We start from the raw sequence: 27,682 nt of genomic DNA, 5'->3' as shown, positions 1-27,682 counted from the left end.
AAGGCTTAGCATTCACTGTAAGGCGTTGGGCCCGGGGTTAGGGGTTAAAAGGTCCCAGTAACTTGCATTTCCAGTTCTGTGGATTGCTGCAGTTCCCGTGAAAAGTGCCACTCTGCCGATCTGCAAAAATGAACGTTTGTCCCTCTCATCTGCAGGTTTTCCGCAGAAAAGCGGTGGAACTGGGTGAAAAACTGCTCCCGGCCTTTAAAACGCCCACTGGAATCCCCTGGGCGTTGCTCAACCTCAAGAGGTAAGACTCCAAGACCCCCACGTCAGACCACGTTGGTGCTTTATCAGTGCTAACAATGTAATCTGGCTCTCAATCTAAAAAAGCCCAAAAAGGCAAACTCCTTTCAACAACACCCGATAATGAAGGGAACAGTCGTCCTCCATTTTGTCTCTTTTGTCAGGTTTCACCTCCCCGGCCCCCTGAGAGCAAACGTTGAACGACGCTGCTCGGTTTTGTCAGACTCTAATTAAAATCCCAGCCGTCATGGGAATAAACAGGCTGTTCCAAACCAAGTTCCTCGGTGTGTTTACACGCCGCAGCTAGCTCTGCATGGAGAAAAACGTTTGGAGAGTAGTCAAAAGAAATGACGTCTCATTCATCGCACGTTCAGGGTTCACGTAATCTGTTTCGGGTTTTTTTTTTCTGCTCTTACAAATGAGAAATGTCAAAATGTTACTAAAACCAGCAATTTCCTCCTGACCGTGTCATAGTCTCATCGTTCGTTGCACAGGAGGCGGCTTCTTCTCCATGAGCCTTCTTTAGCTCCTTGAAAGAGATCCGCTCCGTAAGCGTGAACATTGATTTCCGGTGACTGAGAGAAAATTGCTGCTTAATCCAACCGATTGATGTGTCGTGCGGGTCGAACACATTTGACCCTCCTCACTCACTTATACTGGAAAGTGTGCGTTCGTTTGGCGAGTGGTTTAGGATTAGCATCTTATGGAAACTATTCAGCGCTCGTTATCGGCTGTAGCCAGCGTAGCCCCCGTTCGCAAAGTTCAGTGCACATTCACTGGCCGTGGCGGCGCATGCGAGCCGCTTACTGCCGCTACTTAATACCACTATAGTCTCAGAAATCCTGGACTAGGTGTCCAATACTTTGGACTATTACATTTGACTTGCTTACAATCGATGTTGCTAGCAAGGTAAACCGATTCCAGATAATTTTTGATCGTTTTACATGTACAGGAACCCCCGTTTATTGCGGGGAAATGATTCAGACCCTTCAAGCTGATTATTTGTCACACCCAGTTGAAGTTGACTGGAAAACTGACAAAACAAAAGAGAACACCAAAATATTCCACCAAACCGTCATGTTGTCTGACAAAAGTCTGCTAGCTAAACGGCTTACGGAAAGTAGCCTTAAAATGTTTCAGTCATTCTAATTATGCAGACTATACGAATTTAAAAATCTGCAATATTCAGTGATAGCTTTTAGAATTCTTTTGTCCACATTTTAGATGTATTTACCTAGCCCAAAACGAAGTAATGCTTTGCTACTATAAGATCGTGAACGGAAATGGTGCTAATGTGACGACTTTTAGCCCATAAAACAACAAGGCTTGACAAGACAAATAAAAGGAATCTCCCGTGACGTCTGCGCAAAGTCTGTTGGACTTAGCGACAGTAGCTAACTTAGCAAAAGGCCGATTGTGGCCAGTGTCCCAGCTTGAATGTTTAATTGCCTTTTCTGTTGGCGTGGACGAATGTAATGAAGTTAGACAGTTTTCTGTCGCTCTTCATCTTCTTCTCAATAGCTTGTGCAAAAAAAAGCCTGTCACTTTATTTGACAGATGTGCTCCTTCTGTCGCTCGCAGCTCGGCTCAAAGGCTGAAGCAATCAATGCTAAGCTCTTGGGGTCTCGCCGTTTGATTAATAGGCCTTAGACGCTGAGTGGGTCCATTAGCGCGGCCGAGTGGGCTCGTGTCAGAACCTCGGCTGACCCGCTCCTTCGCCTCGGTTTGCCGTGCTATTGACAGATTGCATTAACATATTTAACAAGGTATTAATACAACAAAAAAAAAAGTTGCATGTACTCTACATTTGAGTTTTACTGTGGAAAGTTATGTTCAAATTGGATTTTGTCGTTTGCTAAGACCTGCTGGAATTGGAAGGTGGGCAAGTCTTTTCACCACAAGTATTTAAAAAAAAATAACGCTGTAATGTGCATGTCAAGCCAGCGGGTGGTAACGTCTTTTAGTAAAGGAAAACAGCTTCCCGGCTTTTATCTCAAATGGTCATCGGAATATCCCTCGAGTTAAAAATGTAACATTTTGTACATAAGGCGGCGCCATTGGACATGTCCGGAGTGTTGAATTGTCCCTTTTTTTTTTCTTCTTCTTCTTCTTCTTCTTCTAGCATCTCAGTTGCAAGCCACATGTTCACAAAGCTGATGTGGCATCCCGTTCCGTTTCAAGTGCGCTAAGGTGGCCTCGTGCGGCTGCAGGCTCAAATCCCTGGACAGCTGCCGCGATTTAAAGTCTCTAATTAAGTGGCTAACTGTGAATCCATCGCCACGCTCCTTTTTCCTCACCCCAAGCAGTTGCCATAGATTTGACGCCAGCAAAGAAAGAGCTATGGAGAGAATAAAAGTGGATGTGGAAGCGAGAGAGGTGTGGGGGGGTGCGGCGGAAAAAATCTATCTGGGCCAACAAACGCTTCATCTCAGAGCGAGAGAGCGGGAGCGCCTTCCGGAGGAGCGACAGACGTGTGCTAATTTATGGAGCTGGGACGCCGCCCGCCCGCTCTGTTTTTCCAGGTTAGCGAGCCGCAGTGGGTGCCCCTCGGCGAGGCGGGGCGGGATTGGTCATTTTAGCATCTGGTGGGGGGTCGCACTCGTCAGTGCGGGAGACCCACCCGAAGGACCGTATGTGAAGGACAAACAAGACACTTAAAAAAGAAAAGCTAAAAATGGTAAATATCCTGCAAAATATCCAAGAAAATGGGACTGTGTTGTTGTTTTGTAGTTGGTGTCACAAATGCAAAAAATATTGTCAATTTCACTGTTTTGCTTAATATGTTTTGGGTTGGGTTTTTTTTGTTTTCCAGAAAAAGGTCTTTTCTCTTCTGCTTTTGGGTCCAAAACCAGTGTTAATGATAATGATTTTGTTCTGGTGAATGACGTCGTTTTGGTTGGTACGGCCAGTGCTTGTAGTCACCCAACACAATATTGCGCACTCTTGCAAGCATCCGTCAAAATGCTCGCAAACGCTGGCTACATGGCGACCTCGTCTCTGAAAACGGCTGGCAGTGAATGGCTTCACCTTCTAAGCCCCGCTTTCCCTCCCCACCCCACCCCCCCAACCCCCCAAAGGCAAGAACATTTCCGACTGACTCAAAGCCGACACATGCTGACTAATGCAAACCTTTTGGCTTGGCCAATGAACTTTTAAGTCCAAAAGTTACATTTTAAAGCCTTTTTAAAGCGAGCGGGACTTCCTGATTGAGAGTTTGGTCGTCTGTGGGTATTTTTTTTTTTCCTCTTTTCTGTGTGCAAACCTTATAGCTACCAGATGTGAAGTTGTTCTCCACGTAAAAAAAAAAAAAAGTGTCAAAGGCAACCTGGTAACTGTGTGAGGGAGATAACAAGCTCTTTTGGTCTCTCAACTTTCCTGCAGCAGAGCTCGAAATATTTCATCTGGTCTACTCTGTGGAAAGGAAAGTCTTTCCTTGAGCACTTTGACACACTTCAAATGTTTTGACAGCTGCCTCTTAATTAGCTTCCACTTCTTCTTTTAAATGCTTCTCACATTGTTCCCAACACGCCGCGGCTCCGTCTGGCTCTTTACATCCCCTTTCGCACCGCCCATTAAGACCGGAATTTTTCCCCCTTTTCTCTTGTCGTCGTTCTGTGCCGACACGAAATGAGAAGTTGACCAAATGAGCTTTGAAATGAAACGAGATCAACAGATACTCTCTTGATCTTTTTTTTTTGTCATTGTGAAAATTCAATAAGCTTGCTCTTCACAAATTCATCTAAATTATGTTTTTCTCGTTAGCATACATGCTAGCAATTTGTGCTTTTTTTTTTTTTTTTTTTTTTTTTGCTTTTTCCGTACCGCCTTTGGAAAGTAGCAAGTTGAATCGAGCCGTGATTGGAATCAGCAGCGCTAGTGAGGCTAACGGCTAGCTAAGACGCCGTCGCTTTGTTGGCCGAACATTTCGCTGCTCCACACTCGTCCGCCTGACGGGCGACTCGTGAGTCCTCTGTAACGTGGCGAGAAGTCAACTTCAAGCTTTCGACTTGGAGGAGAGGAGTGAAGTGGACTCGCGTGTTCCAACGTATTCACCTGAAGGAAGCAACATCGGACAATAAAAGCTCTTTCCGTTTTGTGTGCCTGCGCAGTGGAATCGGTCGCAACTGGCCGTGGGCGTCGGGCGGCAGCAGCATCCTGGCCGAGTACGGGACGCTGCATCTGGAATTTATGCACCTCAGCAAACTGTCGGGAAACCCAGACTTTGCTCACAAGGTACGAGCTCTTCAATTCCCAGACACGAGAAACGCTTCTTTGGAAATCTTATTTGCAATCGCTTTTGATATTTGTCATGCTTATTTCGTGTTGTATTGTGAAAAATGTTGAAATGTGGACATTTCTTGACGGTCTTTGTTCCTAGGTGATGAACATCCGCAAAGTTCTGAATCGCTTGGATAAACCTCAGGGACTGTATCCCAACTATTTGAACCCCAACAGCGGCCAGTGGGGTCAACGTAAGTACTTCTCAGTTAATTACGCGATTGTGTGTTTCGGAGGACCCTGACGGCATTCATATTAATTAATATTAACATATCTGTATTGTGGCATTCTGACTCAACAGTTTGTTTCTTGTCCTCACAAGTGAACTGACTTTTATGTTTTTTTTCCAAACTCCCATTTTATACATGATCAAAATAAATGTATCCCCCCCAAAAAAGAAAATACTCTCATGTATATATTTATCCTCAGCGAAGAGCGACTGATATTGTAACTCTCAGAGTAACTATTGACTTGTCTCCATGTACTGTATAGTTGTGTCTGTATTAGACTGCCCTCTTGTGGCAGAGGAAGAAAAACAATATCCATTGAATTGAAGCAAAAAAAAAGTGGCAAAATAGTTGAATTGTTTGCATTCGATTTAATGTTATTCTATTTGATGATGATGTTACTGTTTGTTCATATAAAAGACAATGGTAGCGCGTGATAGTTTTCCTTTTAAAAACACATCATAAAACGTTTGTTGTTGGGGTTGTTTTTTTTGTGGAAAGGCTGAAGGCCGAAGTTTGCTGTCGGAATCGCTAAGGGAAGCTCCGTATTAGAGCCGAAATGGACAAGACGAGATCGGTCTAACAAAAAAATGAGTTCAATTTTTTTTTTTCCCCCGTACAAAAGTTCTCATACGGCGTACACAATTTGAAATGATCAAAAAACGTATAAAATCCGGGGAAAACTTATAAATTGACAGGTATGACATCACAATCCTCCTGATCCGCTACATCAATACTTGAAAAGACTTTTTTTTTTCTAATCAAGTGAAACTTGCTTTAGAAAATGCTCCAACTTATTTCAGCTTCTCCAAGTTGAAAAGATAAAGCAATTTTTCTCATTTAATTATTCATAGAGACGCTCGCTCTTGTTTTATGCACAGCGTCCTGGCATCAAATAAGAATATTTGTTTCATCTTTTTTGTATTATTGACTTCTTTTTTCTTCTTTGTTGCTTTTACTTTGTTTGATGCTTCAAATATGGACGCGTACCTCTTTAGTTTACATTAAAATATTCATCACAAGTGCGCCTGTTGTAATAATTCGCATTTAGCCCAGTGTTTTATCCAAATAGAATCGGATGTTTTGGGATTCTGACTTCAGACGGTAACTTTCAACCTCAACAACAACAAAAAAAAAAAAAACTGCATTAATGCTGATTTGGCTCCAGAAAGTCATTACGTAATTAGCATGAAAACGCGTTTGCTGCATAATTTATGACCTTGGGGTGTCTCCCAAAAAGAACCCAAAAGGAAAGCATTTTTAAATCCTTCCATTGGATCTTTGAGCCGATCATCTGCAGTGTAGCAGCTGCAACTGTCGCCTTTCAAGAGTATCTTTCGTCTTGGGTTTGTCAGATCAATCCCATCATGCTCTATTTAGAGCAGCTGCCACTCTCGCTCGCCGTCGCTGAAAATGGCCTTTTTGGAAATTTGGTTGGGCAATGGAAGAGCGCAAACAAGCACGACAGTCAAGTGAAATAAGGTCACATACGTAAGTGATATTTTCCGTGTCGTGTTTTCTTTGTGGGAAAAAAAAAAATCCAAAAAGCAGGTATATTACAATTTGAGATTTTTGTTTTTCTTTTTTTTCCACTTGAATAAAATGCAATTGATTTTAGGTGAGGGGATTTTCAGAATTAAAAAAAAAAAAAAAAACACAAAATTCTTCTTGTCTTTATCATCATCATCATTTCACTCGCCGACACCTCCTCACACATGCACGCAGTCGACGTGGACTCAACCGCAGCAGAGGTGGCGTATGATGGAGCGTTTGCTGTCAGTGTAATCTGAAAACCGGCGAAAAGGATGAGGAAGATGATGATGATGAGTGTGAGGAGGAGGAGGAGGAGGTTAATCTGGATGCTTGTGTTGCAGATCATGTGTCCGTAGGCGGCCTAGGTGACAGCTTTTACGAGTACCTGCTCAAAGCCTGGCTCATGTCGGACAAGACGGACGATGAGGCCAAGAAGATGTATTATGACGCCCTCCAGGTAACACGAAAAAAAAAAAAAACACTTCATAAACATGTCATTAGTCTGTAAAACCTCTTTGTGTGGGCCCTCACGTACACGAAATGGTGCAAAACATACAATTGTCAACGTTGATAAACACACACATGATGTCAGTCACTTGGTTTCTCGCACACAGTTATACACGTCTATTTGGCTCTCAGAGGACCACATTGAGCAACTTCTTGTAAGGGCCCTCACTTGAATTGACGTAATGGTGCAAAACATCCAATTGTGAAGACACGCATGAATATTCTCTCACTCACTGTCTTTCTTCTTCACACACTCACACACGGTTATTTTAGTCTAAAAGGTGCGAGCTTGATGTAGATTTGGGTCCTTGTGCTGGTGCATTGTGGGAGTCAAAGCAGATGGCGCAATGCCTAGCGTAGCCTAGCGCATCTGAACACACACCACGCACGCACACGTTTGCATGACAAGCCTAATCAGGGTCATCTGCTCAGGCATCCGCTGGCACACTCACTCACACGCGTCGTCAACGCGACATTAATCTTGAGGAGATACTTTACCCGTAATCCGCCTTGATCCTGTGGATTAAAAGTGAATTCTTTGTCGAGCGGGGACGCCACAAAGTAGATGAGCGCCTTTCTTTTCTGAATCGCCAAACCAAACTTCCTGTGTCTGTTTTGGCACGGCTTCTTGAGACTTTGACTCACGATGGCAACCACGTTTCAGACTGCAAAGGGAAAACCGGCTCGCGAGGCGGAATTTTCAACCTCAACTTGTTGGCGAATGACACGAAGCGGCCTTCGCCGTCCGTCAAAGTATGTGAAAATTAGAATTTGGTAGACTAAAATCTTCCATTTGCAGGCCATCGAGAGCAGCCTGATGAGGAAGTCGAGCGGCGGCTTGACCTACATCGCCGAGTGGAAGGGGGGCCTTCTGGAGCATAAGATGGGTCACCTGACCTGTTTCGCCGGCGGCATGGTGGCGCTCGGTGCCGACGGGGCGCCCGACGACAAGACGGGCCACCAAATGGAGCAGGCGGCCGAGATCGCGAGGACCTGCCACGAGTCCTACTCCAGAACCGGTATTTGGACGCCAAACATTTCCTGTCCAAGAGTGACGGTGCCGTCATGAGGGTTTTATTTATTTTCATTTATTGAAAAAAAAAAAAAAAAAAAAATGTTTAGCTTTAAAGCTGGGCCCGGAGGCGTTCCGTTTCGACGGCGGCGTGGAGGCCATCGCCACGCGGCAAAATGAGAAGTACTTCATCCTGCGGCCCGAAGTCATCGAGACCTACATGTACATGTGGAGGTTCACCCACGACCCAAAGTACAGGGAGTGGGGCTGGGAGGCCGTCATGGTAATGGCACTTTTACGTCACTACCGAGCTCACCGTAAGAATACGAATCGCGATTGTAGCCACTGGGGCTGAATAAAAGGAAATGTCCCCCAAAAATGTGAAACACATTTCACATGATGGCTAAATTGTAAATTCACCTTTTAAAATATGAATGGAAGAATGGACAATTGAAAAAAGTATTCATCATAATAAGCCTATGACGTGCGAGACCTCCTCAACCTCAAAAGGTTGCAGAGGTATGTAGTACATACAGAAGTGCAACATGTAGATTTGATGATGAAACTGAGGAATAGTCGTTTTTCTTCAGAGGATAAAGAATATCTTCCAGTAGTATTATTGCATGCAAGTGTCGCTACCGCTTGTGTTCAAATAGAAGTTCTTTAAAGGGTTATCACAAGATAGATGCTACTTTCCTTAGCCCGTCTATGGTATATTTGTCTGTTGGAATTAAGCTAGCAAACCTTGGACAAAAAAATTAAGAAAATAATAGCCGAAGCCTGGATTTGTCCGAATTGTCAGCAGGCCTAAATTTGACCTTTGAACCCGCTGCCCCGCAGGCCTTGGAGCAGCACTGTAAGGTCGAGGGAGGCTACAGTGGCGTCCGAGACGTCTACTCGTCCACGCCCAACCACGACGACGTGCAGCAGAGCTTCTTCCTGGCCGAGACGCTCAAGTAAGACGCCGAAAGAAGAAAACAAGCAATTAGAAGCCACAGAGCCCTTCAAAAGTCAGAAAAGATGATTTGCATTCAGTTAGCCAAAATAGATTATTTGAGTCTTGATATTGTGACAGTAAGTTAAAGATGATGTTGCTGTTCCATCGCTATAAGTAGAAAAAAATAACAAGAAGCATACTCATGATCCGAATGTTTCCGCATCCCGTTGCTTCCCAGGTATCTGTATTTGCTGTTCTCCGACGACGACCACGTCTCACTGGAGCACTGGGTGTTCAACACGGAGGCTCACCCGCTGCCCGTCATTCGCAAGGAGCCACCAGAGCGGACCAACGAGGTGGAGTAGGAAACAACTTTGGCGCCCTTGTACAAGCCCTCTAAGGTTTGATTTTTTTTATTTTTATTTTTTTTTTGCCAACCGGAAGACGACTTTTTTGACAATTCATTGAACGGGATCAGAGCCGACTTTCGTCTGTCGCGTCATCTCGTGGGGTATTTTTGTGGTCCTGTTGTTTTTGCCGGCTTCCGCGACGACCTTTTTTCAAAGAGCCTTGAGAGGCCAGGATATCTCGGACGCCATCTTAAGTGCTGGCGAGAGGGAGACAAGATGGACGCCGCCCATGCCACGTCAGCGTTGACAGGAAAAAAAAAAAAAAAACTCTTTTGGCCTTCTCAAGACGCAGACGGGATGTTTCCACGCGCCGCCCGGTGACATCACTTCCTGTGATCGTGTTTACAAGAAGACGCAATCGTCGTTTCAGCTTTTGTATGTTTGACAGATTTTACTTCTTCGGTTTAGAACCAACAGCGTAGCATTGGGAGCCACTTCGAAAGCAAAAAAAAAAAAAAAAACGAAACGTTTTGTGGTCACCGCACGAGTGCATATGGATGAAATAATCACATATCTGGACAGCTGTCATCCTCACCTTTTAATGGGAGGTATCACTTGATCGAAAAGTCGACAACCAACAATGTAGCATTGTGAGGCTAATACTAGCACAGAGTTTTGTGTCCAAAAATTCTGCCTTTACAACAGATAATAATGCCCTTTTGCTTTTGGGAGTGTCAAAGGTTTGATAAAATTGACATTGAGTGCACGAGAGGCCCTGAAATGAGCTCCGACCACTAACATGTTTATAAAGGCAGAATTATTGTAGTGGGACCTCTTGAGCAGCTGTTCCTAATCTTACGACTAGGCGGGGAGAGCAGACATCAACTAGACTTTGGACCTCTCTTGTTGCTTTTGATCTTTTTTCACTTTTTTTTATTTTTTTTATTTTTTTTATTGGGAAGCAAGCAGCTCGCCGCCCAAATCTTTGTTTTGGATGTTTTTCTTCATTTTTCTTCAGCTGCAGCATAAGAAAATTTGTCAGAGCCACTTGAAGCCACGGCGAGTCATCGCGGCGTCCTTGTAGTTGTCGGCAGCAACGCTGCGCCTTGACGGATGCTTGTTGGGTCGGCGGCCGTGTCCTCACGACGCCTCGCTCAAAAGCCACTCTTCATCTTGTGCCTTCACTTCCAGGCTGCTCGCACAAACGAAACCGGCTGTGAAAAAACAATGATGTAGCTCGAAGAGGGGGAAGGGTGAAGTGAGCCGCCATTTATCGCAGGGAATATCTTCCAGACCCGCAAAAGGTTAGCGGCCATGATTGAGAGACACCATATCATTTAAAACAATATGTTCTATATCAATTTTAAACGCTGAAATGTTTAAACAAATATCACTTTGTCTTACGAAAGTCAGCGAGCTAAACGCTCACATATTCAGTGGTGCCTTGAGATGCAAGTGGAATTTGTTTGACCACACTTGACTTTCCCTATCGAATTGAACGGAAATACAATTCATCCGTTCAAGCACCCACCCCCCCCACAAAAAACTCCCGCAAATTTAACATGTTTTAATGATAAAAATTGCGCTCAACAGTAGTGTTCTGTATAAACCACAGTAAGAACACTGGTATCTCGGGGCGCCACTGTAATGGCAAAATTAGCATCGCTATTATGCTCATCATAAACGTTCAAACAACGCACGGAGCAGCAAAACTCACCGGCATTCAGCCCTGCAAAATGGAAAAGACCAAAACTAAAACTGCACATGATGTTATTTGAGCAATTTCTGCATCGACCTGCTTTAAATGAACAGAACTCCAAATTGAGCCTGAAACGGGGCGCCAACGATGAACCGCGATAGAAGTGGGGTCATTGTACCGCAACAGGAGCAGTCAGGTTATTACTTGGTTGTTAGCGACCCCTGCTGGTCAACTGAATTACTTACCTGCATCGGATTAGCTGCTGGCTACGTTTCCTGTACTATACTGACACCTAGTGTTGCGGCACATCAATTACAGTCTGCTTCAGACTGTTTACTCATGGACGGATTATGGGCTTTGTGGTTCCTCAATCTGCAGCCTACGGCAACGCTATTTGGACGAACTACTCCTCGTCATTTTCCATTTATAGTTGTGACGGTCACAGTTAACAATAGCTTGAGCGTAACAAGCGCGCTCGGGTGCTTTTCATGGCTGTGTAGCAGATTGGGTTTAGGTTGCATATTGGGTTATTAGCGCAGGTGAAATCAACTTCCAATTCAAGTCGTCCACTTGGCGTCAGCATGTACTCTCTGTACAACACTGACACCCAGTGGAGGGACGGCTGCATAGCAGCCATTTTCTGACGGATTTGGGTATACTCAAGGTAACTTCTTACAGGGATGGTTTTATTTTATTTTTTTTTTAATCAGATTTTTTTTTTTTACTCACAGTTTATTTGATCACATGAGCAGTGTTCACGTTTTGGAACGTCAAAAATCAGAAAAGTGCTCATTTGAGCGTGTTTCGGTGATTAAATGAAGCAGCTGAGGTCGCAAAAAGAGTGTCAGATCGTATTTATGGACGATTAATTTGTGATTGATTTTGATTGTCATGTTTGATTGTGTTAATTTATTATTATTGTTACTGTGTACCTTTGTTATTTCCGGGCAACGATGACAACTGGAAAGAAGAATCAAGTTGGCTGGAACAAAAACGGCAATGAGAAAAATGACAAGGCATGATAATGTGTGAATGTACCAGCCAATGTGAAGTGAATTCAGTTTCACGCCTTTTTTTTTGTTTGTGTTCTTTTTTGTTGTCTGTTTTGTTATTGTTAGACTTTTTCTTTTTTATGTTGTCTTGGTTCTTGTTGGTCTTTGTGTTTTGTGACATTTTACTTTGTCTTGTTCATTTTTGTCATTTTTAAATGTTAAATATTCTTTTGTTGTTTTGTTCATGTCTTTTAGGTTCTTTTCGTAATTTTTTTGCGTCCGTTTTGGTTCCTTTTGATTTTTGTGTTCATTTTTGTCATTTTTTGCTTTTTTCTTCTGTTTGTGTTTATTCTTTCGACTGTTTTGTCGTCTGTTACTTTTTATTTTATTCTTTCTTCTTTGTTCTAATTTTTGTTTCTTGCTTTTTTTATTTTTATCTGTTTTTTGTTCTTTTTCGTCATCGTAGAGATGACGACAGCGTGATGACACTTGTTGTCTTTCTCTTTTTATTTTTCTCTTCATCTTTTTGATTTTGTTGTTGGTGGTCTTCCTCTACAAGTGCAGGTTTCTTTCCTCCGAACTTTTCTCACCCCCTCCCCATAATCCAAATATCCTAAAAACATAATTTATGGCCATAATATATCCATAAATGAACGAGAAAGAACATCTTACAACAAACATGCTGGGGGGAAAAAGAGATTTTCAAATACAATTTTCTGTTTCCTTTTGTCTGTAGCGATTACATTTTTAAAGATGAAATGTAAATGCTTGCGGAAAGAGGAGGTAAAATATTGACGGAAAAAAAAAAAAAGTCAAATTTGTGGTTTTAAAGTCGTGTTTCAAACATTTCTACTGAGGTAGTGCCTCTAATATCCGCGGTAGGGCATTCCAAAGTTCGATCCAACAGCAACTGACTACTACAAGATTGGAGGCTGGCCACATCCTCGGAGGCGTTGCTATGGCGATTTCTACATTGACCATTGGGCCCCTGCTCGCCTCACCAATGTCATCTTCCCGCAGCACTTCATTTGACTAACTATCACATCACTCTAACAAACACTGAGGGGGATCCCCCCCGCCCCCTCCCCCATCTGCGGTCCCTTCTCAAGGTTTCTCACTTTTCCCCAAATGGTTTTTTTTTTTAGTCTTTCCTTGCCCTCCTGGGGGTTAAGATCAGGGGATATCGTGTGTATGATCTGGTGCATATGTGAAGCCCTTTGAGACTTTCTTGTGATTAAGGGCTAAATAAATCAATTTGACTTGACTCGTGGTCCAAAGACACTTCAGCGGGATAGAATTTCAAACCTGGAATCGAGTTTAAAGACTGAATTGAGGTTTTAAGACAAGGTTAGTATTCGAAGACGGTTTGGGTTTCAAGACGGAAGCAAGCGTTTGAATTGGTTTGTCCAAGAGAGAAGAAAAGTCTGCTGTGTTTCCAATTGCTAATTTCAACATTTGAATTTCACAGTTGGAATTTGTTGATGTTGAGTTCCGCATTCGACAAACTTGAGGAAGCCTTCAATTGTTGTTCATATTCTTTTGCGTGTGTTCCGAAACATATTTGACATGACGCTTGAGTCTTGAGCCAAACTAGTCAATGAAATCAAATTTCCAATTATTTGATTGAGATGAGCGTGTACTTTTGGATGTTTCCGGAAAAGGCGCATCTGACATTTCTCAAATATTTGCCGTGTTTTATTTTGAATTGTGTTTAACGAGTGGCGACTCTGTTGTATTTAATATTCGGAATCTGTGACGGCAATCTCGGGATGTGAACAGTTGCAGAATTTTTTTTTTTTGTGTGTTAATGCAATATTTTAATTTGTGGACAAATGTTTTATGATTGTGTTTTGAAAAGAAATATTGTTATTATTATGACGATGATTCTTGTAAATGATCGGGTTGTGGCTTAAAAGCCGCTGGACATTTCTATCAAGATTTGTGGATTCAAAATGAGATTAAAGCGCTGCAGACTTTTTAAGAAATTATATTTGTTACACTTCTATAATCAACAATAAAGAGATTTTATTATGTGTCGCTTCGGGGTTTTTATTTTTTCATTTAGTCGCACCTCAAATATGAAAAATGCATTACAGTGGATTCTTGCATACTCGCTGATATAAAAAAGAAAAAAAAAAGTAAAAAGCAATTTAATGTTCATGTGTGCAATGCATCATTCTCGCCACCAGAGAGCAGCAGAGGAGCGCAAACGACTCACAAGGTTCACTTAATTTTTTTTTTTTCAGATTTATGAATTGGTTTGTCTAGTAGGGTTTTAAGACAGGGTTAGGGTTTTAAATTTGGTTATCAAACGAGGGTTTCCGTTTTAAATGCGGTCTTTCAAAGTAGGGTGAAGGTTTAAAACCTCGGTTAAAGTTTCAAGAGAGTGCTAAATTCACTGCTTTCAAATGAAGGGTTCCAAGACAGGGTTAGGGTTTTGATACGGTGAGTGTAGGGTTTTAAATGATTATTCGGGTTTGAAGCGTGTGTGCTTGCTGAGTTCCTCTTTGTGGTGACTATGTTGGTGCACACGTGAAGCAGATGTCTTCTTTTTTTCCCTGTCTCTCTCTCTGTACAAGAAACCGGACCTAAAAGCCATCTGGGCATCAACATTGGAAATTTAAAAACAATTAATTTGCCGAGAAAAGTTACAGCATACGTTGCTTTCCAAACCTCTTATTAGTGGGGTTTTTTTTTGTCATCTGATGTTCTAACACGCTTATGTAACTTCTATTGTCTGCATGCCAGACGGACGCACGCACTTAGTGGCTTAATGAAATATTTAATTTGGAGCCAAAAAGTATTTTTGTTCTCTGGCGGCCTGTTTATTGGCAAAATAACCCATTTACAAAGGACCCCCGCTATTCGCAGGGGGATAGGAACTAGGCAAAAATCTGTATAATTGGCGGCAAGTGTAAATGCATTTGGTGTGTCTGTGTGTTTGGGTTGGGGGTGGACCATGAAGACATTAAAGTGGACACTAGTCCCTAGCATAGTGTTTCAAAGGCAAAATATGATTGGCATATGATCAAGTAAATGTATTAACGGAACAAAATAAATGGGGAAACTAGCCTGTTTAAATTGACTGGAGGCAGCATAACTTATGCTAATGCTAACTCTTTTGGTGTCTTTTTCCCGACAGGGAATGAGCTGAACAGGCGCTACAACAACAGGAGCGAGCATATTCGCTGATATGTGGCGACATGAGCGCATTTCCCCTGGCGACGTGTGCACGCGCAATTGTAACAAGCTCCGTGCTGTGACAAGCACACCATCCGGCAACAAAAGTGAGCGATGTCTTTGTCATTCACGTCATGTGAAGACTTCAGACCTTCTCCTTCGGGTTCTTCTGTTCGTTCTGCATTTGTGACACGCTCACGTGTTGTTTATGAAAAAGACAAGATCTTCCCTTTAATCTGCTTTTGAGAAAAGGTCCGAGATCTCTGGACCAGAAAGTCTTTGTGCTGGGGAAAGTAGTAACACACCTCTTTTGAAAATGTTTTACGTGCTCCAGTACTTGCCAAGGCGAGCTGGGGTGTGACATCTACGTTGATACGTTGCGCCCCACCTTGGTCCTATCGATTGCAAACTTTGAATACGTGACAGTCTGTAAAGATGTGTGCGCATAAAGGAAACATTTTAATCAAATGTTTTATTTGAAAAAAAAAATAACAGTAAATAACGGTCATTCCAATATATTGTAAATGATAAACATTTTCAAAAGTAGGATGGTAAATATTGTTTTAGAATAAGTTTAGATAAAGAACAAAATACTTCTCTAAATATCTAACGTTGCCCTCGTTTGTGCTAGCGGGGAGATTCGATTCGTTTGACACTCGTTTGTCTTCCCGCCCGTGAAGGCGTCGCCACTGTCCCATTGCCCTTGAACGCAGCACGGACTGTTGAGGTGATCCATGGCAACAGGAGCGTACCAGCAGCCGGGCTCGGGAGGCTGACGGGGGAGCTGAGGCTGCGGCTGCTGCTGCGTCCGTCCACCCGTCCATCCGTCCGTCCGTCCGTGCGTCCGTCCGTCGCGCACGCTCGCCCACCGGCCAGTCTCGCGCACGCCCAAACGCACCTCCATGTAGCCGCGCAGCACCGAGGGGAGGACCAATCCGGCGCGACGGCTTCTCATTTGGGCTCCAAGGTGACCGAGCGGGGAGGTGGGCAGCCAGGCGGCAGCCAGACGGCAGCCCGACTTGCGCTGCGCGTCAGCGGCAGGTGAAAACGGCCGTACCCGCACCTCGGAGCGCTGGCGGCGGCGTCGTTCACGATGCGCGCCGCTGACATCTCCGGAGCTTAAAATTCTGCTCGTCACTTTTTTTTTTTTCACCCCCTCTCGCGTCCGGAGCCGAAGCAAAATGGGACATTTTTTAAACGGCTTGCTGCGTCATGTTTTTCGTTAGGTTTGTGTAAAAGAAATAAGTCGTCTTATTATTTTTTTTTAATAAAGCTTACATCTCCATCAAGCATCTGAAGCATCATCGTGAAGATGGCGACTGGGTCGGGTTGGCAGCAGTATTACTGCCCTGCCGGTCAGGGGAAATACACTTCATCATCTTCTTCATCGTCATCGACATCCACGTCCACATCCACGTCCACAACCTGCTTCCAGTCCGGCCTGGCCATGGAATATACCCAAGACCTGCACCTGAAAATGAGCAAGAAGATCGCCCAGCTGACCAAGGTAAGGCGCAGATGTGCGGAGGCCTCTTTTGCATCCCATGCAATCGCTGCTTTCAACTCTTTGCCCAGACTCCGTTCAGGAGTGCCCATATATTAGGTTTGCACCCTCGGCGTTGCAGGTTTCTGAGAGCTACGACTATATTTCGCATTTCCTCAGGATTCGTACAGTTCTCCTATTAAATCGGCGTTAGAATATCTTAAATTTGCATCGATGAAAACGTGCTGTGATTTCCAGCAACAATGCATTTAATTGAAGAATTTAAGAGCAGGCTCGCACGTTGCTCTCACCAACGCCAATGGGCACCACGTTGCACAATTCTTAAATTGGGCGATTCTTAAAGGAAGTTTGGTGTTGGCATACTGTTGCTCCAGACAACGAGCGATGTGAGCTGCCTGAAGGTGAAAGCGTTTTGTCGGGATGCTGCATCCATCAGCGAGCCACACGCGCGGTCATTAGCCACAACATTAATCACATCAGTCACTAATCACACACAGCAACAGCCGCCTGACATTTTCTTCCATGTTCATGTTGACATTATGGAAGCAGAGGGGGCAACTTTGGTAGTGGGACAAAGCTCTGTCAAGTCTCACCGGTTTTGACATTTAGCAGTGCTGGAAAAAGAAAATCCTCCTTTCACCCCGAAACGGGATGACTTTTCCTAAGGAGACCCACAAAGCACACCAAAAAGTTATTCAAATTGATCAGTATTCAAGAGGGAGCTTGAAACAGTCCAGAGAACTGTCTGCACGTGTTCTCACCATATTTGCACATGTTGCTGCAGAAATGCGCACATTTGGTCTTTGAATGGTCAAGGGGAAGTGGAAGAGGCCCAAGTCACAGAAGTGCTCTAAGATACGAGTTGATTTTGTTCTGTGACTACGCGTGTGACTCAAAGCACAAATGTCAAATCATCTTTCCCGATGGTAATGAATGCAAAGGCCGTTAATTCGTTCCGCCCCCCGTAATATTACAAAAAATAACATGTAGGAAAATAGCATTCTATATATTATAGTACTTAATAAAAACATCCTGATAACTTCAATAAAACACGAAGCAGCGTCATGATTGATTCATTGCTAACTCGTCCTGGTGTATGCGATTTTGCCTCTGGGCGGCAGTATAATCCAGTGTGTGGAGTAAAATGATGTAGTTAAAGAGACAAGGGGTAATTCTCTTTGTTTGATGTTTAGTTTGACAGTAAACTAACTCGTAACTTTTAAGCCATTCGGGGGAGGGTACACATTTGCATATATCTGTATATATATCGTTCTATATATTTATATACAGTATGTATATGTGTATGTTTGCTACAATGCGCTTTATCTGTTTGCTCTGCTATATTGAATTACTTAGATTTTTTTTTTTTTTTTTTTTGCTTATAGCAATGAGCGATTTGAGCCAAGTAAATATGAGTGCTTTGTCTCAAGCTTTACAACGAGCAGCCAGTATTTTACGGCTCCGCTGACTGACTCTCGTCGGGCCTTTCAAGGGCATTCCGAAACTTCCAGCCTTGCCTTGGGGGAGGTCTGGCCGTTGATCCCCAACAATGCATGACACGATCCTTGGCAGGTTGGAACTCGCGGAGGGTTTGAGTGTGTCATTATCGCCACAAGCCGGAGGTCTGGCGCCGTCTCTCAGGCGCACACGCTTCCCGTTGGAAGCGCAGGACGCTCGATTAGGCACAGTGGAGGCTGCCAAAGTTGTTGTGGCGTCGTTGGAATTATAATGCGCGGCGTTTAAAATGTGGCTTCAATACGTACATAAAAGAAGTAACATGGAGCAAATAAGCTTACGTAAACGATACCTACCGACGCACCCTTCCCAACTTCGGAAAAGACGATTTAAGATTGCGGGCAAATACGCCCCCTGATGGTTGTGATTAATGTCGCATTTGACACCAGCAAGTTCTGATTGGATGCTCAGTGTAGGTTTGTGGTTAATAATTATTTCGGATAAAATAAACAATGTTACATATACATTTGACTTCAGATAGTTGAGTTAATTACAAGTCAATTAGTCATAAAATTGAAAAACGGGTTGTTTTATTTCATTACTAGGAAATGCAATTTCTAGAGAAATTGGGTGTCAAGGCTGAATGGAAAAAGTAAGGAATCACGTGGAATGATATGGAATTAAAGGGAAGGATGTGGAATGGTCTTGACAATGATATTGGCGAACAATGTGAAGTTTTGGTACCTGGGAATTTTGGAGTCTTGAAAAAAGTTCCCAAGGTGAATTGAATGAGCTGAACATTTTGAATTGGACTGATGCGAATATGTTCAATTGAAAGCATCATTGGGAATGAATTTTCGGGGTGAAAAATGTGGAACTGTGGGAAAACGACATTTCTGGAATGTGAAAAAACGACAGCCCGCATGGCGTGAATTTTTGGCCCACCTCATACCTCCCACAGAGCAGGAAGTGATGTCACAGCTGTCCAGAGGAGACCGCATGTTTAGGCCCTCGTCGTAATCTCCATAAACGCCATTCTGGGGGAACGAAAAACCAGAGGGGATTACCGCTTGAGTGTGTACGTGCGCGTGCCATGTACAGTTTATTAACCTCTGCTCATTGTCACAATTCTTTGTCCGATTTCATTAAGATAGCGCACGCACTCACACGCCGAAACTCGGCCACTCACACCGAGCGTGATTTGCCGGCTCATTTTTCTTAGGAAGGCACATTTTCCTTCTCGTGGTCTTTCTTCTGATTGGCTAACTCGGAATCAGCTCATCAGAGCGCGCGAACATCCTCGAGCGGCGTCTCCCGTTCGTTCCCACGGAGATGCAGTCAAGCTGTACTCGTAAGTCAGAAGAGGCGACATGGATGTGATGTCGGCGGCCTCAGTGGCCAACGCATGAAGTATGTCGTGACAAAATGGTGGCAGAGCATGACTCGGCATTCTTTCTTGCCATTTGAAATGCAATCGATAGCGTATGGCCGCCGTCACTTTGCCTTCTAGCATGTAGCATAGCATTCGCACACTGCATTTAGCTCTTGCCTTACATCAACAAGTTGGATTTAGCATCCGTCGTGAACTTGATTAGCATTTTCGTGCCAGTTTTGGATTCAATTTCGCATGTTGCGAGCATTACGCAGCAGTTTATTTTGGTGTGCTTAGCAGTTATTTACTTATCATTTTCTCGCAACACGTTAGCTTGCCAGTCTAGTCGCCGTTTCCTTTGGCCCAAATTAGACATCGTTTGAGTCCTTATCGGCTTTACGGGCACCGCGGCGCGCTAACGAGTCCATCAAAGTAGACTGTGCGAGAACAAAAGAGCGCCGCAGTTTCCATGACAACATATCCCCGAAGCAAAAGTGTTCCACTTGCTGGGAGACAAACGCTCTCAGAAGACAACAAACATGAAGCGTCAACACCAGAACGCTAATATGCTGAGCCTCACACGACTCTATCTGGAGCACATGCTCTAATTGCGGGAAAGTTACAGGAACAGGAACAAGTCTTGGACTTCTCCCCTACTTGTGCTACCTGGAACCAAAAAGTGGTCGTCCGGAAGTTTACAAGTTCTGGGGGGAAAAGTTCCAAATCATTTTGAAAGTCTACGTTGATGGGCTGGCTAACTTTAACCCGTAGCTGCAACAGTAAAAAACGTGTGAATGGGTGAATTTGGGATGGGCAAAAAAAAAAAAAAAAAAAGATATATATATATTTTTTTTTAGAATAGAAAATAAAGCACTGCTGGCTCTGTAGAAGCAGTGTTTTTGTGAGCCAACACCCCCGCCCGCCCACCTCCGCTGAGTGCAGCCGGTTTATCTCCGGCTGGCGTTTTGTGAACTGATAAAATGCAGCATATGATGACACACAAAACATGAAGGCTGCAGGCCACGCAGTGTCAATGGAAACTGATGGCAGCGCTAATGGAAGTCAGTGTGTGTGTGTGCGCGCGCGTGTCGTGCGGCCGCCTGTGCGCCTTTGACAAGCTGTGCGGTTCTTCCTCGTCATGCGCATTCCTGCCGTCTGCTCCTGACTTGAGTCCGTTGTGATGATGTGCGACGTGTCAGACTTGGCTGCTTCGGCCCCTTTTCAACGCCGCGATACGACATTTGACTGTGATGTCGCATGTACTTGGCGCCACCAGTTAAGAAAAAACAAAAAAGCAAAATAAAAAGCCTTTGGTGTGATTTGACCAAGGCAGAGTCATTGAGGAAATAGAGGAAATAGCTTGAATGAATATTTTCGCCTTCTCTACATAGAGGGCGCCCTAGTGGTCGAGAAGTTGCGAGTTTGAATCTCGGGCCTTCCACTATCTGCATGTTCTCCCTGGCGCTAGCGACCACGTTACAAAACTGTTAGCCTCATCGCAGACTCTAAATTAGGCGAAAATTATCATTTGTCCCTACGTGCCTGCCGATTGGCTGGCAACCAGTCCAAGATGTTCGACCCGCACGTGTGTGTGTTCTGTGCGTGCGTGCGTGCGTTGCACTCCTTGTCTCACCGCCAGTTAGCAAGAAGAGACCGCCGGAGAGGAGAAATGGTCGACTCTCGCTGATGAGAGAAGCAAAAGAGGTCGCTTCATTAGGTACACACGCAGCCCTGAACCGCCATTGGCGCTGCCGCGAAAAGGCGACACTTTGCCCGGTGAAGGCGTCACCACTCACGAGTCCGCGCTTTCCAGCGCACCAATCTTGTATTGACTCATTGCAGGTGTGCCTAATGAAGTGTCCTCGGTGAATTACGGCCTTTTGCGGCGGGCGGGCGGTGACATCATGCCATCGGGCCGAGGGTGGATTAAAGATTTGTAGCTTTGAGCAGCACGCCGCTGGTGAGTCATCTGACCTGATTTTGCATAGCAGCAGCAGCAGCGCGGCAGCAGAGGCGGAAGCAAAAGCAGCCACTCGGGCGGAAAAAGGAAAAAAAAAAAAAAGCCACGAAACACACTTGCGTGGTGGACGTGTGGCCAGATGCTCCATTAACGCTCTGATGTTGCGTATGCAAAATGACACACGTAGAATTTTTGGCTGACATTTACCACCCCCCCCGCCCCCGAGAAAAAAACCCATCCTTTCCAAATTCAAATTGTTGTTGTGGTCCTAATGGGACAAAAGCCAAAATGCTTTCCAAGTGCACCATCATTGGAGTTGACTACATGCACCTGAAAGCAAAACAGTTCCTGGGATAGACCCGTATGCTTTTTTCAGGGCCATTTTTAGTAGGCCGGTAACTGATACTTGAATATTCGTTTGCAATAAAAAGGAAAATATTGGCGTCAAAATAAAAAAAATAAAACTCATAACTTTGTTGAAATGCGTTTCAGCACAATTTATCAGACTTTCCTCATTTTTTTTATTATTATTATTATTACGATACGTTTTTGACAATATCCAAACAAAGGGTTCAGGGAGCACCCAAAGTCGTCAGCATGTCTTAAAAAGTTCAATGAAAACTTCAACTGTAGCTCCATATAGTTCTCCAAAGTAAGTGAAGTCCTCCAACATTTCAAAATGAGAGAAATGGTCAACTTTGACGCATGTTTCTTTTGATTTGGACCCAGTTTTAAATTGATTTATTACGGGTGCCATCGGATTTGTAAAAAAAAAACGGACGCAACTCCCAACGCACGACCGCGCTAGCATCCGAGCCATGCCGCGGTCTGTTGTTGGTCGCTTTGCTCGCCGCTCGGCTCCTTGGTTCTTTCCTCCGTCTTTGGTTCGTTTGTCAGTTGGCTTGTTCACTCGGTGCTCTGTGTTTTTTTTTTTTTTTTTTTTCCGTTACTGTTCCGACGCATCGTGTATTCAAATAAAATGACAAACTGAATATGGAGTTCAGATCTTCCTTAGACCACCACAATTATGCCATTCTAAATATTCCATAAAAACCAATAGAATAAAATAAAACCACAATGAAACATAAATTCAAACATAATTTAATAATAATAAATAATAAAAATGTCATAATTATGCCGTTTTTAGTCAATACAAATATTGTATCCGTCTGTCAATTTGGGTGGGCTTGCTAGTTGATCGCTTGAGTCTTGGTTGCTTCACTTTTTCATCAGCTCGACTGATCTGATTTATTTGTTTGTTGCTTTGTGGTTTTCCCGCTTCAGGAGCTCATTTTCACGGCTGTATAATTTCCAGCCATTGAGCTGGCGGCTCAAGCTTCAAGCCGAGCGGCGACCAACACGGCGGCCGCGTCAATGTCTTGCTCCCAAACGTGTTCTTTGTCACGTCCGCCTCACTTTTCACTTGGTTTGACGTCCACTTCATCAAGCGGTTGGCTCCCCACGCAGGCGGCTGTGTCCAGTTGCCGTGGAAACCGAGCCGAATACGGTGTTAAAAGTGTGCGCGAGTGTGGAAGACAGAGTATTTAAACCCCCTCCCCCACCCACTCCCCCCAGTCGTTCACTCCCCCGCCTTACCTGTCCGTGCTGCAGGTAATTACAGTCTTCCCACTCAGCTCTAAAAATACTCCGAGCCTGTGGAGGCAGACGGCGGGCCAAGTCTTCCAGATGGACTTTTATCAGCTTTGGAAAACAACGAAAATGACCCCAAAACTTTGGAAGTGTCCTCCAGTCATCATCGCGTTGGCGACCTGAGCTTAGCGAGAATGCCAAACATTTCTCAAATGCAAGTTGGCCAAGGTCGCCGCGGCCGAACGGCGTCTTGACGTCGTCTCAAACGTCACGCAAAGTCTTCGGGATGTATTTGGGAACTTTTTTATCAGAAAATGTCTCTTCTTTTTTGGGCTAACAGTATGGTTTAGCATTTTTTTTAGCTAGGCTACTAAAACGGTATTTCTTGGTTAGATCGGTCAAGTTTGATCGATTATTCGTTCTTTGACATATCGAGTGGGCGGTTGCTTTCCTTTGTTGGTTTGTTCTTCTTTTGAAAACTTTTGTTGGCTGGTTTGTTTCTTTGCCCTGCGGTTTAGTCTGGTTTGGTTCTTTCTTGACTGCCTTATTGTTTTAGTCTTTGATCCTCTTGGTTGCTTTGTTCTTTGGTTCGTTCCTTTGTGAGTTTGTTCTTAAGTTTGTCTGTTGGTTGGTTGGTTGATTTATTCTTTGCTTCAGTCGTTTGTTCTTTTTTTTTTTTTTTTGTTTTTTGCATCCAGTCGATGGAGGCGCGGCGAAGAAAACGTCAGCCATTATTTAATTCACGTTATTGTGATTGAATGATTCTAATAACTTACTGCGCCAGTTAAAAGTCAAGTGAAAGCATCCTGATGTCCGCGCCAGTCCGGCTAATTGTGTGCGCGTTTGTGCGGAAGTCAAGCTAGCAGTGGCATGAAATTAGAAAGTCGAGCACACATCATCTTAGTGTGTTAAGCCCGGGCTCGGCTGCCGCTTGTTCTTTTTCTTCCTTCTCCCACGCCGGGAAGAGCGCCTCCGTTCCCGAGTGCATCCATGCGGCGACATCCCACCCGCGTCCGTCTCCCTGATTAGCTAGCGCTGCCGGCGGATTAAAATGTGATCGCCGCGCTCGCAAATTCGTCTCAGGGAAAAGAAAAATCACGTAGCACATATAGTTTTTTTTTTTTTTTTTTAAAGCATTTTCCATATTTAGTTTATTTTGTTCAATGAAACATCCCGGGTACGCCCCGAATTGGTCGCCAGCCAATCGCAGGCTAATCAAAGTACAACAATTGCATGTGTTTCTACAAAGTGTTATTTTACATTTTTTTCATCTTTTTTTCAAAAATGGACATTATTTTGGTCATTTTTGAATCCAAAACGCAGAGAATTGTCCACGTTTCAGCCGCGATTGTTTTCATGCAGGTGATCTACGCGCTCAACACCAAGAACGACGAGCACGAGGCGGCCATCGCCACCCTGAAGGAGGCTCACGAGGAGGAGGTGCAGCAGATCCTCTCCGAGACCAGGGAGAAGATTTTACAGGTAGCTCACAACACTACATTTCTTTTTCTTTTTTTTTTTTTTAAATTAAAAAGTGCAGCAGATGATCATTACCACAATGCGCCTGGTCGGGCCGGCGATTTGTTGCAAACGTCGTGTTTTTTTGTCTCACGCATTTGGCCCTCAGCTTGGTGCCGCTTCACGCCTCCTCCATCGCTTCAAGACAATGCCGGTAGCAGGACACAAAACTGCTTCATCCGTTAAAAACGCGCATGTTCCATCAGTGGACGAATTGACGTCCACTTCCCATCCATTTGGCAGCCCGTTTAGCAATAGGCCCTCCGCAAGCCAGTCTTAGAGATTCAAACATGTTAGATTGAGCAGTGAAGCGGTCGGATTCCTCTCTCCATCCCTGCGGCTGCCCATCTAGGCAGAAAACGGCTCCGATTCATCGCGTAATCGACATTGCTTCGAGACGCCGCCCGAGGCAACACGCTCTCATTGATAGCCACACATGAGGCCAGTCAGCGAGTCGCTTCCTGTTTCCACCCTTTTTGGCTGCCCGTTTAGGCAGCCCGGCTGGGCCAATCCAAATCTCCAGTGACCGTCTGTTTGTTGACAGAGAAAGTAGTCCCGGTCGAGCTGCGCGCTGACGCCGTCATGCTTTTTCTTGTTTTTTTTTTTTTTTTTTGGGGGGGATTCCCTCCGCAGTACAAGAGCAAGATCAGCGACGAGATAGACCTGAAGCGACGCATCCAGTCCCTGGAGGAGTCCATGGAGCTGCACGAGAGGATGAAGAGGCAGGCGCTGGCCGAGTTTGACAACTACCGGCAGAGGGTGGAGGACCTGCAGCTGTGCACGGAGGCTCAGGTATGCCGTCTCCTGGGGAAGACGCCCGACGGGCGAGCGGAGGAGTTGACCTTGCGACTTTGTCCCTTAGCACACGCAGCGGGTGGTGTCCATGTCGCGCGAGGTGGAGGAGATGCGGCGCTCGTTCGAGGAGAAGCTGCGCACCTTCGGCCAGGCGCAGGCGCAGTTCGAGCAGGAGAAGAAGGCGGCGCTGGAGGAGCTGAAGGGCCAACACCGGCAGGAGGTCCAGGAGCTCCTGCGCAGCCACCAGAGCCACAACGCCAACTACAGCAAAGACCAAGAGAAGCTGGGCCAGCTCCACAAAGCCGAGGTGCGCGCCGCCGACGCAAATGTCAGCCGGACGAGGCAGCTCCCGCTCGGACGCTGAGTGGCTTTTCTTCGCTCCTCAGGTGGATTCTCTGACGGAGCGAGTGGAAGAACTCAAGCAGGACAAGAAGAGACTGGTGGACGAGTATGAGGCCAAACTCAGCAAGGTACAAGTTTTAGTTTTTACTTTCTCTTAAAATGTCAATAATTCCGATTGTTGAACAGCCGATGAATGCATTTCAGGGGTGGAGCCACAAGGTGGCTTCGTGGTAAAATCAGGGTGGGCCCAAATATTTCTCTGGCTGAGCACAATCGTCCCGTCCCGACACATCGTATATCCACATAAAATGACAAAACTGATTAATATGAAGTTCGGATCTTCCGCCGACGATCACTTTTATGCCATTCTTCATATTCAACGAAATAATTTACAAAAAATGTAGAAGTATATGTTTTTTTCATGAATCTCACTAGGTGGGCAGTCACTCCGCTCCTGATGCAATTCTATTTTTTTTATTAAAAATATATTTTGTTTTTTTAGATTTAATTTTTAAACTTTTTTTTTTAAATTTAATTGACATTTTATTCGTTTTTTTAGGGGGGAGAGAAATTTCAGAAAAATAGATTTGCATTCATTGGCAGAGGCAATAATGTCCAATAGAAGCGTTAGGACACCATTGGCTCGATTGCCGTGCGTTGGTTTTTTTTCTTCTTGGCAGGCTCAGGCCTTCTACGAGCGCGAACTGGAGGCCATGAAGCGGACGCAGCAGCTGACGGCCGACAACCTCCTGGCGTGGAAGCGCACCGAGGCCGAGCTGCGCCGCGAGTTCCAGACGCAGGAGGCGGCGCTGCAGAAGACGCTGGGCAAGCTCCGCACCGAGCTGGCCCGCGTCAGCGACGAGGCGCGCGAACACCGCGAGCGCTCGCACAAGCTGCAGGCCTCGCTCGCCACCTCCGAGAGCGCCGTCAAGGCGAGTAGCGCGCGACGACACAAATATGACTTCCACAACTATTGTAAGTCACTTAACGCAATATAACTGCAGTGATATTAGTCGTTTTTGCTGAGGATAAAGAATATATGTTTATGTATTATGGGAGTTATTGCCATGTTGTCTCTCTACATGTGTTGCTGCACTGTTTGTGTTCAAAGCGTTTCAACACGGCCACGTAGATGCTATTCCTTAGCCTGTCTAGCCATGGGGTTTCTCATTGATAATAATAATAATAATCATAATGCATCCCCAAAAACCCCATCAAAATCTTCAAAAAAACCAATCTATATGATTCTTCCTTTAGCGGCGGAAAAAAAAGAACAATAAGAAAATATTGATTTGAGTTAATCCAGAAATGATCGCCATCATGATCACAAATCTCAAAAACTTATGTTAATTTCTTTTTTGGGATGGATGGAAAATGCAAAATGGAAAACGTGACTTAATTTGGGATTTTGTCACTTCGCCAGGAGCTGAGCAAGCAGCTGGACGAGGTGACGCAGAACTCTGAGATCGTGGAGATCCGCCAAAAGGAGGCCGAGTGCGAGCTGGAGGCGGCCCGCGATCGAGTTCAGCAGCAGGCCACCGAGATCCTCCTCAAAGCCAGTAAGCCTCCCCTCCGCCGCCCTCCCCCGTCGAGAAGACGAGAAAACACCACAAAGGTTGTTGAGCTCTTTTGTCGACCGCCGCCCGCCCGCCCGCCCGTCAGGTCAGATCAGCAGCCTGCAGGCCACCCAGATGACGCAGGAGGCGGCCGTGCGCGACCTGGACAACGAGCGCAGCCGCCTGAAGGACAAAGTGCTGCGGCTGGAGGAGGAACGCGAGGCGCTTCAAGGGCAGAGCCGAGCGCTGGAAGACCGCCACAAGCAGCAGCTGCTCTCGCTGCACAAGGTGCGAGAAAATGGAGGCCTGACGCGAAATTATCCACGAAATATTGCCATTGCGATTTAATAGGCTTTTTTTTTTTTTAGACACAAAAACAATACTCGCATGTGTATTACAATATCAGATTTATTATACGACAAGGTTTTGGTCTTTTGGGCCACACTTACCTCGGAAAAGTGACTTTTGTGATGATTAAGTTCGATGACTTGATTGGTGACTTCATCAGCAGATGCCAACAAGCCACTTAACATAAAAATGACAACTAGTTTTGACCACAAATGTGCATTTTTTACAGTCATGTTTAAATTGTCTACTTATGCTTTTTATTTAAAAAAAAAAAAAAGTCT

General features: G+C 44.7%; 2 protein-coding genes and 1 long non-coding RNA gene across 14 annotated transcripts in view; 2 read left to right on the top strand and 1 right to left on the bottom strand.

Annotated features, from left to right (window-relative positions):
• man1a1 (mannosidase, alpha, class 1A, member 1) overlaps nucleotides 1-15,039 on the top strand; it is an 85,858-nt gene extending 70,819 nt beyond the window's left edge. For 2 of the 3 annotated variants that reach the window (XM_086018604.1, XM_086018605.1), the window contains 8 exons: nucleotides 156-250; nucleotides 4,356-4,479; nucleotides 4,625-4,718; nucleotides 6,626-6,741; nucleotides 7,591-7,810; nucleotides 7,914-8,086; nucleotides 8,644-8,759; nucleotides 8,979-13,818. In XM_086018604.1, the coding sequence (XP_085874730.1) occupies nucleotides 156-250; nucleotides 4,356-4,479; nucleotides 4,625-4,718; nucleotides 6,626-6,741; nucleotides 7,591-7,810; nucleotides 7,914-8,086; nucleotides 8,644-8,759; nucleotides 8,979-9,105 (1,065 nt within the window). In that variant the 3' untranslated portion in view covers nucleotides 9,106-13,818. Of the gene's footprint in view, nucleotides 1-155; nucleotides 251-4,355; nucleotides 4,480-4,624; nucleotides 4,719-6,625; nucleotides 6,742-7,590; nucleotides 7,811-7,913; nucleotides 8,087-8,643; nucleotides 8,760-8,978; nucleotides 13,819-14,923 lie in introns of those variants that run through there. The other variant, XM_086018606.1, reaches the window with a different exon arrangement.
• A 641-nt stretch (nucleotides 15,040-15,680) lies between these two features.
• The window catches only part of fam184ab (family with sequence similarity 184 member Ab), a 28,887-nt gene continuing 16,885 nt past the window's right edge, over nucleotides 15,681-27,682 (top strand). For 2 of the 10 annotated variants that reach the window (XM_086018597.1, XM_086018596.1), the window contains exons 1-8: nucleotides 15,682-16,468; nucleotides 24,205-24,324; nucleotides 24,994-25,152; nucleotides 25,223-25,462; nucleotides 25,542-25,625; nucleotides 26,178-26,429; nucleotides 26,921-27,056; nucleotides 27,160-27,341. In XM_086018597.1, the coding sequence (XP_085874723.1) occupies nucleotides 16,274-16,468; nucleotides 24,205-24,324; nucleotides 24,994-25,152; nucleotides 25,223-25,462; nucleotides 25,542-25,625; nucleotides 26,178-26,429; nucleotides 26,921-27,056; nucleotides 27,160-27,341 (1,368 nt within the window). In that variant the 5' untranslated portion in view covers nucleotides 15,682-16,273. Of the gene's footprint in view, nucleotides 16,469-18,864; nucleotides 18,999-19,126; nucleotides 19,331-20,984; nucleotides 21,010-21,134; nucleotides 21,253-23,405; nucleotides 23,566-24,204; nucleotides 24,325-24,993; nucleotides 25,153-25,222; nucleotides 25,463-25,541; nucleotides 25,626-26,177; nucleotides 26,430-26,920; nucleotides 27,057-27,159; nucleotides 27,342-27,682 lie in introns of those variants that run through there. The other 8 variants (XM_086018595.1, XM_086018594.1, XM_086018601.1 and 5 more) reach the window with 8 other exon arrangements.
• LOC147128301 (uncharacterized) lies at nucleotides 16,213-19,487 on the bottom strand. The gene is made up of 3 exons (XR_015083833.1): nucleotides 19,031-19,487; nucleotides 18,866-18,957; nucleotides 16,213-16,432 (listed from the first exon to the last, which is right to left on the bottom strand). It is a non-coding gene; the product is annotated as an uncharacterized LOC147128301 (long non-coding RNA).

Source organism: Filicampus tigris, chromosome 20, assembly GCF_054856515.1.
Source record: "Filicampus tigris isolate MCC_2025a chromosome 20, RoL_Ftig_1.0, whole genome shotgun sequence".
In the NCBI taxonomy this organism is placed as follows: Eukaryota; Metazoa; Chordata; class Actinopteri; order Syngnathiformes; family Syngnathidae; genus Filicampus; species Filicampus tigris.
Note: the sequence above shows the minus strand (reverse complement) of the source record. Positions and strands in the feature narration are given on the sequence as shown.